This window comes from Polypterus senegalus, chromosome 9 (genome assembly GCF_016835505.1).
Source record: "Polypterus senegalus isolate Bchr_013 chromosome 9, ASM1683550v1, whole genome shotgun sequence".
NCBI lineage: Eukaryota > Metazoa > Chordata > Cladistia > Polypteriformes > Polypteridae > Polypterus > Polypterus senegalus.
In genome coordinates, this window is record NC_053162.1 from 12774632 (window position 1) to 12787089 (window position 12458).

Sequence of the window (12458 nt, forward strand, 5' to 3'; positions counted from 1 at the left end):
AATATTAATGTGTGATTCTCTGCTTTCTCACTAATCCAAAGCCAATTAATATTATCTGTCAATTATTTACAGATCCTGAGGTGCGGAGGCAATTCCCTGAAGAGTACAGTGACCAGGTTTGGAATGCGTAATTAACTTTTTCTTTCTTTCTTTCTTTCTTTCTTTCTTTCTTTCTTTCTTTCTTTCTTTCTTTCTTTCTTTCTTTCTCTCTTTCTCTCTTTCTTTCTTTCTCTCTTTCTCTCTTTCTTTCTCTCTCTTTCTGTTTTTTAAACATTTGTTTGAAAATCACTACTTAAAAGCTAATGGGTACCCAGTAGGGACAGCTTTTACTGGTGAAATGGCAATGCATTGGTTTTGTAGTGCTGTTTTGTGAACTATGTAATTTTATTGTTTTTTATATTTTTTTATGAAAAATTTATTTAAGACATATTTGGTACATCTGATTAGTGGCAGACATTGCAAGTACATATTTTGTAATATTACAGACAGTACACACAATAGACAATACTTCTCCACTAATCATTATTGTTTTTCTTGCTAATCTGTACCAATTAATAGGACACCATTGTTGTGGAAAACTGTATATCCTAATTTTGTGGGGGGTAAATTACGTGTCATGAATAAAGTTTGCTCTTCCCTTGTGTCATTAAGGCAAATTCTACTATTAGGTTAAACTTTTTAAATAAGTACTTCTAGCAAAGGAAAAATGCTTTCTATCAATAGATTATCTATCTTTTTAATTTTGAATTACTGAATATACTTTCTAAAAAGTCTCAAATTTTTGTGAGCTGCTATTTTTTTAAAACTAGTTATGCAGTTGGGCAGCATAGGGACACGTGTCCCTATACAGTGTGTAGTTCTATTTCCTTACAAATCCACTGACCAAGGTTCAAACCTCATGTGTGGTTTGTATCCATGTGGAGTTTGCACATTCTTCCTGTATCTGCAATTGGAGTCTTCCTTCCATGTTCTCAAAGACGAGTAGATTAGGTGCTGATTAGGTGAGTCAGTCATTCCTAATTTCCCTTTGTGCACTTTACTGGGCCCTGAGATGAATGGGCATTTCCTGCCTTGCAACAAGTGTTGCCGGGATCAGCTCTGTGTCCAGTCAACCAGAATTGAATTAAGCTGATTCAAATATATTGTTGCAGCACATTTTTTCTTGTAAGAAAACTATTTACAGTATATTTGTTAATTTCTACATAGTTCAAAATAGTAAACCTTTTCTTTTAATCCTTACAGAAGTGTTTTACTTGTTTAATCACTTATTTCATAATTCAGTGTGCTTCCAGACAGAAATATATACAGTATATTCATGTTCTATATATCCATGTAATTTAAAATTCAATATTCAGTTGTGAAGCAAGTTTACCTTAAAATTTCAAAAGCTGGTAGTTTTTGGTACACTCAGTACCAATCTGTGCTACTTCTTGCTAATCTTGCAACAATGCATCTTTTCTTCTACAAAATCTGGTATAAAGTAAACCTGTTTGATAAGCAGAGTTTAATGTCTTCCACTACTAGCCTCAGCAGTCTGGGTCTTGATTGTGCTCATTAGAGTTGATGGAAGACAAACTTCATCTTAGCCTTTTTTGAAGTAATGATATACAGTATATCATTTTAATGTGTGTGGGCTCTTTAGAAGTAGTCAGCAAGCTTTTCCACAGTCATCCCAAAAGCATGCAGTTTTGAAAAATTGGCAACTCTAGATCAGCCCATTTTGATTAAGGGTGTCCTGTAACATACTGATGCAATGGAAATAATGAGATAAAAATGGGGCAGTAGATTTTTTTTTAAGTATTAAAAGTGGAGTGATGTGTGCTAATTATACTACCAAAATAAATTACAGTTGATGCTTAATTCCTCTATGATCAGTAAAGTCTTATCTGTCTCTCTATGTGCCTGTCTGTCTGAAAGGGTTACCTGCCAGCCCAGCCTCTTGATCCTCAAACTTTGATTAAGTAAACATTCTGTCAATGTGTCAGGCTCTGGAGTTTAGAGAAGTTGATGCAGAAGTTTATGTAGAAAGGCAATATTAAAAGAAAGGTGTGTACTATGTGTTTAGTAAAGCTTGTTCTGAAATTGCATATGTGTGTGATTTAGAGACATTTTCTTGTAAATGTGATGCTGCTCAAAATGTGCAGCATATTTATAGTATTGAATTGAGATAAATTAAGATATTTTAATTATAGTAGTATTAAAGTTGTATTTAAATTTCCTGTGCCTATGAAATTTCATCATGTTAAAATACACTTTGATTCATCTCCCTCCGTTAAGCTATTAAAAAAAAAAAAAAACTGAATCTAGTCTTTGTTAGACCGTTATTACACTGAATGCTTAATCATTTTTAATTATCTTTTACCTCTGTTTTAGCAAGAATTATTGGAAGCTTACTAGAGTCTTTTTAAAAGCATAATACATTTTGAACTTCCCTACTTTTTTAGATGCGTCCGCATATAATGCACAAAGCACCTATTGCGATAGCCTATGTCTGTCTGTCCACATGAAACAACTCGGCCCCCTGTGGACCAAGTTTTTTGAAATGTGGCACACTTATTCTTTAACTGCATCTGTCGAGACAGTTCAATTTTTGTTGAGATGTGTTGAACAGATCGTACTGTACGCGGTTTTAGTACTTCTAAATTTCACATTGAAAAATATTGGTGAATTTGCCAATTTCTACTAGGGATTAGTTTATTGTTTCAATTTTATCTTGAGAGTGATTGCTTGCACTAGTATATTTTGTATATTTTCCTTTATTACATGTTCGTGCGTGCGCAAACCTCTCACACAGCAGTGTTCTTCTCCTGCTGCTTTAGGTAATTTAACTGATAGAGCATATCTTCAAATAAATGGAAGGGGAAAGCTATTATGCAAGTATACATAAGACTGAACAAAATTATCTTTATATTGTAAAGAACCACTGTTATTAACTTGAAGCTAAACGCTATATGCTCATTAATTACATGGGAAAGGTACAGGGACCCTAACTGATTTAAACATAGGATAGGTTTAGTAATGGCAGTGGCGTCTGACACCCAGCCCCAGAGATAAACGAACAATGGCAGCAAGCCCCTGATCTTGCCCATCGTATACAAAATAACCCCTGATCAATGGCAATCATTTTATTTAAGATGCACATACAACTCATGCAAAACTCCAAAGGAAATAGATTTTATGTTTATGAATTGTTTGAAACACAGCTCTTTACATTTTTATTTGTGTGTAACACCACACACCAATCATGGTTCATGGGGAGGTACCCTGATGCCTGCAAATTCTGCAGACACTCCAATTAATGGAACTATTGTTGATCTGCAGGCAGAAGATTGGACCATGCTGGCCACTAATAACAAGGACAGAGCAGGATTATAGTTTTCTCAGGATTGATTACTTATCATATATACTTATACTTATCATATATACTTATCGTATAACACACAAAAGACTGAGCACATATTGTGGTTTATCCATGTCTAAAGAGCTGCTTTTACTTTTGTGTATCTTCAGACTGGAATTAAAATCTTGAAAATTATATGAAGATGTAGTTGGCTACTTATTCGCAGTTAATTCTTCAGTGTCCACAGCATAGAGAGAAGTGTGCGCATTGCAACAGGTACACATGTCTTAAATGTAGGAAGGACGGTCCTTGCGTGTGTGTGAACTGTTAACATTTGAATTTGATAATTGCTTATAGCACTGAACTGACCTCTCTGTATTATATATAGTTTATGCCTACATTTTGTCATTTACTTCTAAAATATGAAAAACGTTTGTTTTAACAATGTGTTTACACAGATTGTAGAAACGGAACACACATGAAATGCATATGTTTCAAATAACGATCTATTATTTCCACTCTAAAATGCCAGCACTTCACTCCCAGATAATCAAGGCATGTTCTGCTGTAGTGGGGGGATGGAATAGTAGGCTGCTTGCTGCTTGTCTTTATTGGCACATATATAACAAGAAAAGATGCTGACGGAGAGGTGTGATGGGATTTAAGGTGGGCCGGATCTACGAGTTTTTCGTAGGCTCTGGTAATTTTAGTGTTAAAATTATATTGTGGTTATTTTTAATAATTTAATAATGCTTTGAAATTTAGTTACTGTTTTTAATGTATTTGAATGTCTTTCAAACCGCCATTGTGCTTTCATGGTCAACATAATTTTGCAGTACTTAGGCATGGGCGCCACAATTTTCTTCATACTAACAGTTCCAGTTGCCAATCATGTGGGTGGAACTGTGTTGTGATCACGTAACATCTAATAAAGATTGTGGCATGCATTGAAGGTGTACAGTCTTTGAATCTGCTGCATTATGATGCCCGCTGAACTCTTATTCTTATTTGCAGAAAGGTCAATAGACTAGACCTAATGTGTTTGCTTTGCTTAATATTAATCTTGCTTTTTTTGCAGTATTGGTTTTCCTAGCATTAATTTTTTATCAGACCCCTGTCTGGATCATTTTGAACTTCAGTTCTGTTTTACCCTTAAAGAAATTTCATAATATTTTGAGCAATATACACTTCAGCCTTTGTGGCTTTGTATCATCTTGCATTACATAAACAAAGGCTTAGTGGATATTTTTTGTCATTTACAGAAAGACAGAGAGAACTTTATTTGTCCCCAGGGGTAAATTTGGCTTATTACAGAAGATCTTTAAATAAATATACATAAATAGAGAGCAAAATAAATAACATATACATTATGGTCTGGACACACACCAGAATGACTTAAAAGCAAGAAAAGATAGAAAACCTTTGACTTGGCTGTCATAGTGATAGTGAAGCATTATGCAGACATGTTGCTGTTGGCTTCTTGATACACACTTGCTGAATAATTTGTTTGCTGAAAGTTGTCAATGGTGGTGTGTCAGAAAGTTAATGTGCATCATTGTTTTGAAAATGGCACTGAATTTTGTTTTATTTTTCCTCCTGGAGGTCCACAATGCATCCCATAACTAAACTTGATGTTTTAATTAGCTTGTTGTTATGTTAGTAATGTTACCAGCCCAGCCCACCAAAGCACAGAAAATCACACTGGCCATCACAGAGTTGTAGAATATGTGAAGGATGTCACTCCCCACAATAAAGAGATGCAGTCTCCTAAGGAAAAAGAGCCTGTTCTGCCCTTTCATATATAGTTCCTCTATGTTCCAAAACCAGTCCAACCTATCCATATCTGCATATATCCAAAACTACCAAAGTTCTGCAGCTTTTAGTTTGCTTCATAGGATGATTCAGGAGGTAGTGTGACGTGTTAAAATAGTTTCACAGTTTCTTCGTTTTAAAGGTTTTAGTAAAATGAAAAAGAAAAGAAAAAAAAAAACAGTTCACACAAAAAATATGGAAAAAAAAATAGGTAATAAAGAAAAATTCTTGTTTAAGAAATGTTCTGCTTAAGGTGTATTTATCTGGTTCAGTTTCTTTCTAGTTTAGTCATACAGTCATATTAGGCATGTTAAGCATGCACATTTCAAAACATTCAGAAAATTGTATGCCAGTATCTTATTTGCAAAATGCAAATATATCTCACAGTCCATTCCAGCAGTGAGGCTGTTTCTTAACATTGAGCATTAACTTTCTAAGACTGGCTATTGCGCTGTCATTAATGTGGACCGCCAAATACTTGTAGGAGTGGATTACCTCAACATCCACTCCCTGAATTGTGACTGGACATAGAAGCTTTTTGTTGTGGCAAAAGACAGTAACCTTGGTTTTGCTGATTTTAAGATACAGACAATTCTCTTTGCACCAAGAAACAAAGTTCAATTTTTGACAGAAATTAAGATTTGTTCAGACATTTTCTTTAGTTAAAATAGACACTCCTTGTCTGAATGTGAATAATGAGCAAATGAGCTTGTGTTTAGTATAGCAGCTCACATTGTTAATAAGAAAAATAATAAATAAAGAAAAAGTTGCCCTTTCTGTTTAGTAAACAAAAGGCTTGTTAGCTTAAGAGCCAAATTTGTGTATTTTTCATGTACGCTTGTTAAGTGTGTTAGCCTTGTATCTCCTTGATTAACATCTTACTGACATTTTACTATAATTTTGTTTTGTAGTTATTATAAGCATTTTATTTTCTTTAATGCTGTATTCATTATGGATAAATATGTTCTGTATGTGGTTAATTAGCTTAAATGTATGTATATTAAGGGGAATTGTTTAAATACTTGTTATGGTCACTGAAACATAAGCCTTCACAATTTATTTTTTTTTATTAAAAAATGAACAAGTAACACCTACAATCTGAAGTTTCATTTTAAAAACAACACTTTAATATAAATCATAAGACTTGTTCATGGTTGTTCATTGAATAACTTAAAAAAAAATTAGGATGGATAAAGAAAATCAGCATCAGAATGAACTATTTGGTATAGGTCCTAAAAAAATGATCCCAGAATCCTTAATAAAAATTCCTGTTAAATATTACTGAACCCCATCCAAGACATGGATACTAGACTGACTCCTGAAGCTAGGCCTAAAAATGGTGTTTTCTAGTGAGCCCCCATTGGTCAGGTGGCCCACATAGTTCTGCCCAAAAAAGCAGTGTGCAGCTGCCCTGTAGGATCACAATCTATTCAAGAAAGAATTATGGTCAGTTTTGATGGGATGAATCTAAACACATTAGACCTTGAATATGAAAACTGACCCTTGGGACATGAAACCTAATTTAATTGGCAGGGAAGTCACATGGGAGGTTAAACGGTACTTAACTAGATGTGGTCAAATTCTCCTTTAAATACAGCATTATCAGGAAACCTGAAACTCATAGAATCTTGTAGGAGGTGCTACAGGAATATGTAGCTTGCTATTTGGTCTTTGAGTTTATGAAGCAAGTGTTGCTTACATAATTGGTTGTAAAGTCAAGTCTATTTAATTCAGATGTTGGTCTCTGTTAGGGTTCCTTCATTCATATGTACACTTCTGTTTTATGGCACAGACAAGACTTGGAGAGTATTCATTTAGGGCATCAAAGGGTTTAACTTTATTGTTTGTAAATGATGATGTCCTGTTAGCCTTATCACCAGTGTATTGTTTGTTTTCTGCTGATAAGGAGTTAGTAACTACCCCAAATATAGGAACTTAAGTAGACTTGGGGTTTTAGTTGCAAGTAAGAGTATTGATGATTATTGTAGGATATAGACAGAACTTGTTAAATGCGTAATGTAGTATCAGTTTTAAAATGCAATTTTGGCATATTAAGTCGTGGATGGCTTTGTTTCTCCTTCAACTCACCACACAAATATGCATGCACATTCAGTTTTCATGCACAACTTGTTAATGTCCATACTAAGAGAATACTATACAGTGAGACTGCTAGTTGCAGGCAGTCCTAAAATTCAGAGGGTAAGTAAAATTGTATAAGGCAAAACCTTTATCTGTAGTTCACATAGGTTTTATAATTATCTGTTTCCCATGTAAAAGATCCCTTGTCAATCATGGTATTTACATTTATACAAAAGAGTTATTTCTTAGTAATTTTATATAATTACTTATATACTCCAAGTAAGTATAGCTGTACTTTGAAAACAGTATCTACCTAATACATCTTTAGTGTTCTTTATCTTCATGTCATATAGTGGGATTTTGTGTTGCTACTAGTTGAATAAAGTTATGTCTTTCAAATGGGGACTCAATAATGACATCCCCAACATCAGTCATTCATTAATTTAATTCATTTCATTAATTAATTATGGACACAAGTCTTTACTTGTTATTGTCAAATAAAAATCTTTATTGTCATTGTAGCAATGAGACATAGTACAACAAAATTTTTAGGTGCAATTTTCCAGTGCAGAAGAAAATAAAATAAAACTATAAACAGAAACAAAACACAATTACTCAAGTTACAACTAAAATAATTGAATAAAATAAGTATCCAAAATTGTCCATAACAGCAGAACAATACAGTATTTTCCACTCATACATACATACATACATTATATTGCACTTGTCCCTTATCTAATGTTAACTTAGAATCAAAAGGATTGGTAACCTTGTTTTTACTGATGTTTTACTGTACTGAATTGTGTGTTCTTTATGGGAATTGTCCTATGTAAAAATAATTTTAACTGGTTATAATTTACTTTGCATGTTAATGCTAGGTTTTCTTTGGGGGTATAGATTGAGATTAATTTAGATATTTGAGTATTTAAAAGTATTAACTAACAGGTACTTGGTTAACCAAAAACAAATTAATCAGAATTTATCAAATTGCACAATTTAAAAAATTATTTTTCCACTGTAGTTGGTGCACATGTTTATCTGTATCACAAAAATAATGCATCAGCATATTAAATGAGTTTTAAGCTTATCCAACATTATTCAGTATCAACAGGAGTATAATCCTATTACAGGCCATGTGTACATCTTATTCATTTTAACATTAGAGTAAACTGATTTACAATGAAGTTGGACAAACAGAGATAATGCTGCTCCAAGTGATGCAACTTTAGGAACTGTAGGTCTCTGCAGATTTTAATTCTGTCCAGGTCCATCAATAATATAATTATTCTTACTCCAGGTTATCCACTTTACATATCAACCTCTGTTAGCGTTGCCTATGTAATTAACTGTTTTACTATTAATATGGGCTCACTACCTATGGGAGGGGCCAAGGAGGTTGGGTGCAGTGTGAGATGGGTGGTGGCCCAAGGTGGGGACCTTGGTGGTCTGATTCTCGGCTACAGAAGCTGGCTCTTGGGACGTGGAATGCCACCTCTCTGAAAGCGAAGGAGCGTGAGCTAGTGCACGAGGTCGAGAGGTTCCGGCTAGATATAGTCGGACTCGCCTCAACGCACAGCTTGGACTCTGGAATCAGTCTTCTTGAGAGGGGCTGGACTCTCTACCAATCTGGAGTTGCCAGCGGTGAGAGGCGCTGAGTGGGTGTGGGTATACTTATTGCCCCCCAACTTGGAGCCTGTACATTGGGGTTTTCCCTGGTGGACCAGAGGTTAACCTCCCTCCGCCTTCCGGTGGGGGGGACAGGTCCTGACTGTTGTTTGTGCATATGCGCTGAACAGCAGTTTGGAATACCCACCCTTTTTGTAGTCCCTGGAGGGGGTGCTACAGAGCATACCTTCTGGGGATTCCCTCGTACTACTGGGAGACTTCAGTGCCCACATGGGCAATGACAGTGAGACCTGGAAGGGTGTGATTGGGAGGAATGCAAAATCTGGTGGTGAGTTGGCTTCGATGGTGGGGGAGGATGCCGGTCAGGCCTGGTAGGCCCAAACGTGCTGCGAGTCCCCTGTCAGAAGTAACTTCAACTCCCACCTCTGGCAGAACTTCGACCACATCCCGAGGGAGGTGGGGGACATTGAGTCCGAATGGACCGTGTTCCGTGCCTCTATTGTTGAGGCGGCTGACCAGAGCTGTGGCTGTAAGGTGGTCGGTTCCTGTCGTGGCGGCAATCCCTGAACTCGTTGGTGGACACCGGTGGTGTCGGATGCCGTCAAGCTGAAGAAGAAGTCCTATAGGACCTTTTTGTCCTGTGGGTCTTTGGAGGCAGCTGATAGGTACCGGCAGGACAAGCGGAAAGCGACTTTGGTGGTTGCTGAGGCAAAAACTCATGGCATGGAAGGAGTTTGGGGAGGCCATAAAGAATGACTTTCAGATGGCTTCGAGGAGATTCTGGTCCACCGTCCGGCGTCTCAGGAGGGGGAAGCAGTGCAATGCAGTGTCAGCACCGTATATGGTGGGGATGGTGAGCTGCTGACCTCGACTCGGGACGTTGTAGGTCGGTGGGTCCTCAATCCCACTAACATGCCTTCCAATGAGGAAGCAGAGCCTGGGGATTCGGAAGTGGGCTCCCCTATCTCTGTGGCTGAGGTCACCGAGCGAGATGGTCAAAAAACTCCTTGGTGGTAGGGCCCTGGGTGTGGATGAAATACGCCCGGAGTTCCTCAAGGCTTTGGATGTTGTAGGACTGTCTTGGTTGACACGTCTCTGCAACATCGCATGGACATCGGGGACAGTGCCTCTGGATTGGCAGACTGGGGTGGTGGTCCCCCTCTTTAAAAAGGGGGACCGGAGGGTGTGTTCCAACTACAGAGGGATCATACTCCTCAGCCTCCCTGGAAAAGTCAATTCGGGGGTCCCGGAGAGGAGGGTCCGTCGGATAGTCGAACCTTGGATTCAGGAGGAACAGTGTGGTTTTCGTCCTGGTCACGGAACAGTGGACCAGCTCTACACCTAGCAGAATTAGCAGAATCCTGGAGGGTGCATGGGAGTTTGCCCAACCAATCTACCAAGTGTTTTGTGGACTTGGAAAAGGACTTTGACCGTGTCCCTCGGGAAGTCTTGTGGGGGGTGCTCCCGGAGTATGGGGTACCGGACCCTCTTGATAAGAGCTGTTCGGTCCCTGTACAACCGGTGTCAGAGCTTGGTCCGCATTGCAGTCAGTAAGTTGAGCCCGTTTCCAGTGAGAGTTGGACTCCGCCAGGGCTGCCCTTTGTCACCGATTTTGTTCATAACTTTTATGGACAGAATTTCTAGGCGCAGCCAGGGTGTTGAAGGGGTCCGGTTTGGTGGACTCAAGATTGGGTCGCTGCTTTTTGCAGATGAGGTTGTCCTGTTTGCTTCATCAGGTCGTGATCTTCAGCTCTCTCTGGATCGGTTTGCAGCTGAGTGTGAAGCGGCTGGGATGAGAATCAGCACCTCCAAATCCGAGACCATGGTCCTCAGCCAGAAAAGGGTGGAGTGCCCTCTCAGGGCTGGGGGAGAGATCCTGCCCCACGTGGAGGAGTTCAAGTATCTTGGAGTCTTGTTCACGAGTGAGGGAAGAATGGAGCATGAGATTGACAGGCGGATCGATGCGGCATCCGCAGTGATACGGGCTCTGCATCGGTCTATCATGGTGAAAATGGAGCTCTCAATTTACCAGTCGATCTATGTTCCTACTCTCACCTATGGTCATGAGCTATGGGTAGAGACCGAAAGAAGGATATTGCGAATACAAGTGGCTGAGATGGGTTTCCTCCATAGGGTGTCTGGGCTTTCCCTTAAAGATAGGGTGAGAAGCTCAGTCATCTGGGAGGGTCTTCGAGTAGAGCCGCTACTCCTCCGCATCGAAAGGAGTCAGATGAGGTGGCTCGGGCATCTGATCAGGATGCCTCCTGGACGCCTCCCTGGTGAGGTGTTCCGGGTACATCCAACTGGGAGGAGGCCCCAGGGAAGACCTAGGACACGCTGGAGGGACTAGGTCTCCCGGCTGGCCTGGGAACGCCTTGGGATTCACCTGGAAGAGCTTGAAGAAGTGTCCGGGGAGAGGGAAGTCTGGGCCTCTCTGCTCAAGCTGCTGCCCCCGTGACCCAACCTCGGATAAGCGGAATAGGATGGATGGATGGATGGATGGATGGATTTCTGTCTGGATCATTTATGTAAGGTAAAGATATTGGTGGCACCTGCACTAATGCCTGAGAGGCCCACTATAACACCTAGTTCAGAAAAGTGTTCTTTATTGTATAACCTGATACTGTCTGTTCTTAATTCAGTTTTGCACTAATTTGCTAACTTTACTTAGTTCATGCAATTTGATCACTTACCTTAAATGAAAAGCTACCTCAGGAAGCAAATGTATAAAATCAAGATACATAATACTTCAGTTACCTCTACATTGACATATACTTCCTAAAAAAAAAAAAATCTGTAATATATATTTAGATATGCTTACATTTAAAATCCGCGTTAGAGTGAAGCCGCGAAAGTCGAAGCGCAATATAGCAAGGGATTACTGTGTGTGTATATATATATATATATATATATATATACTGCTCAAAAGAATTAAAGGAACACTTTTTAATCAGAGTATAGCATCAAGTCAATTAAACTTCTAGGATATTGATCTGGTCAGTTAAGTAGCAGTGGGGGTTGTTAATCAGTTTTAGCTGCTTTGGTGTTAATGAAATTAACAACAGGTGCACTAGAGGGGCAACAATGAGATGACCCCCAAAACAGGACTAGTTTAACAGGTGGAGGCCACTGACATTTTTTCCTCCTCATCTTTTCTGTTTTTTCATTAGTTTTGCATTAAGCTAAACTCAGTGTCACTACTGGTAGCATGAAGCGATACCTGGACCCTACAGAGGTTGCACAGGTAGTCTAACTTCTCCAGGATGGCACATCAATACGTGCCATTGCCAAAAGGTTTGCTGTGTCTCCCAACACAGTCTCAAGGGCATGGAGGAGATTCCAGGAGAAAGGCAGTTACTCAAGGAGAGCTGGACAGGACCGTAGAAGGTCCTTAACCCATCAGCAGGTCCAGTATCTGCTTCTTCGGGCAATGAGGAACAAGTTGAGGAAATGCCTACAAAATGACCTCCAGCAGAGGGTGAATGTCTCTGACCAAACAATCAGAAACAAACTTCATTAGGGTTGCCTGAGGACCCGATGTCCTCTAGTGGGGCCTGTGCTCACTGGCCCCCCGGCATTGTGGAGCTCATTTTGCATTTCC

General features: G+C 39.0%; 1 protein-coding gene across 7 annotated transcripts in view; it reads left to right on the forward strand.

Annotated features, from left to right (window-relative positions):
* The window catches only part of dennd1a (DENN/MADD domain containing 1A), a 1078084-nt gene that overhangs the window by 148135 nt on the left and 917491 nt on the right, over nt 1-12458 (forward strand). For all 7 annotated transcript variants that reach the window (XR_005634853.1, XM_039762706.1, XM_039762705.1 and 4 more), the window contains exon 3: nt 73-116. Coding sequence is in view for 6 of the 7 variants with exons in the window: in XM_039762706.1 (XP_039618640.1) it covers nt 73-116 (44 nt within the window). In the remaining variant the exon portion in view is untranslated. The remainder of the gene's footprint in view (nt 1-72; nt 117-12458) is intronic.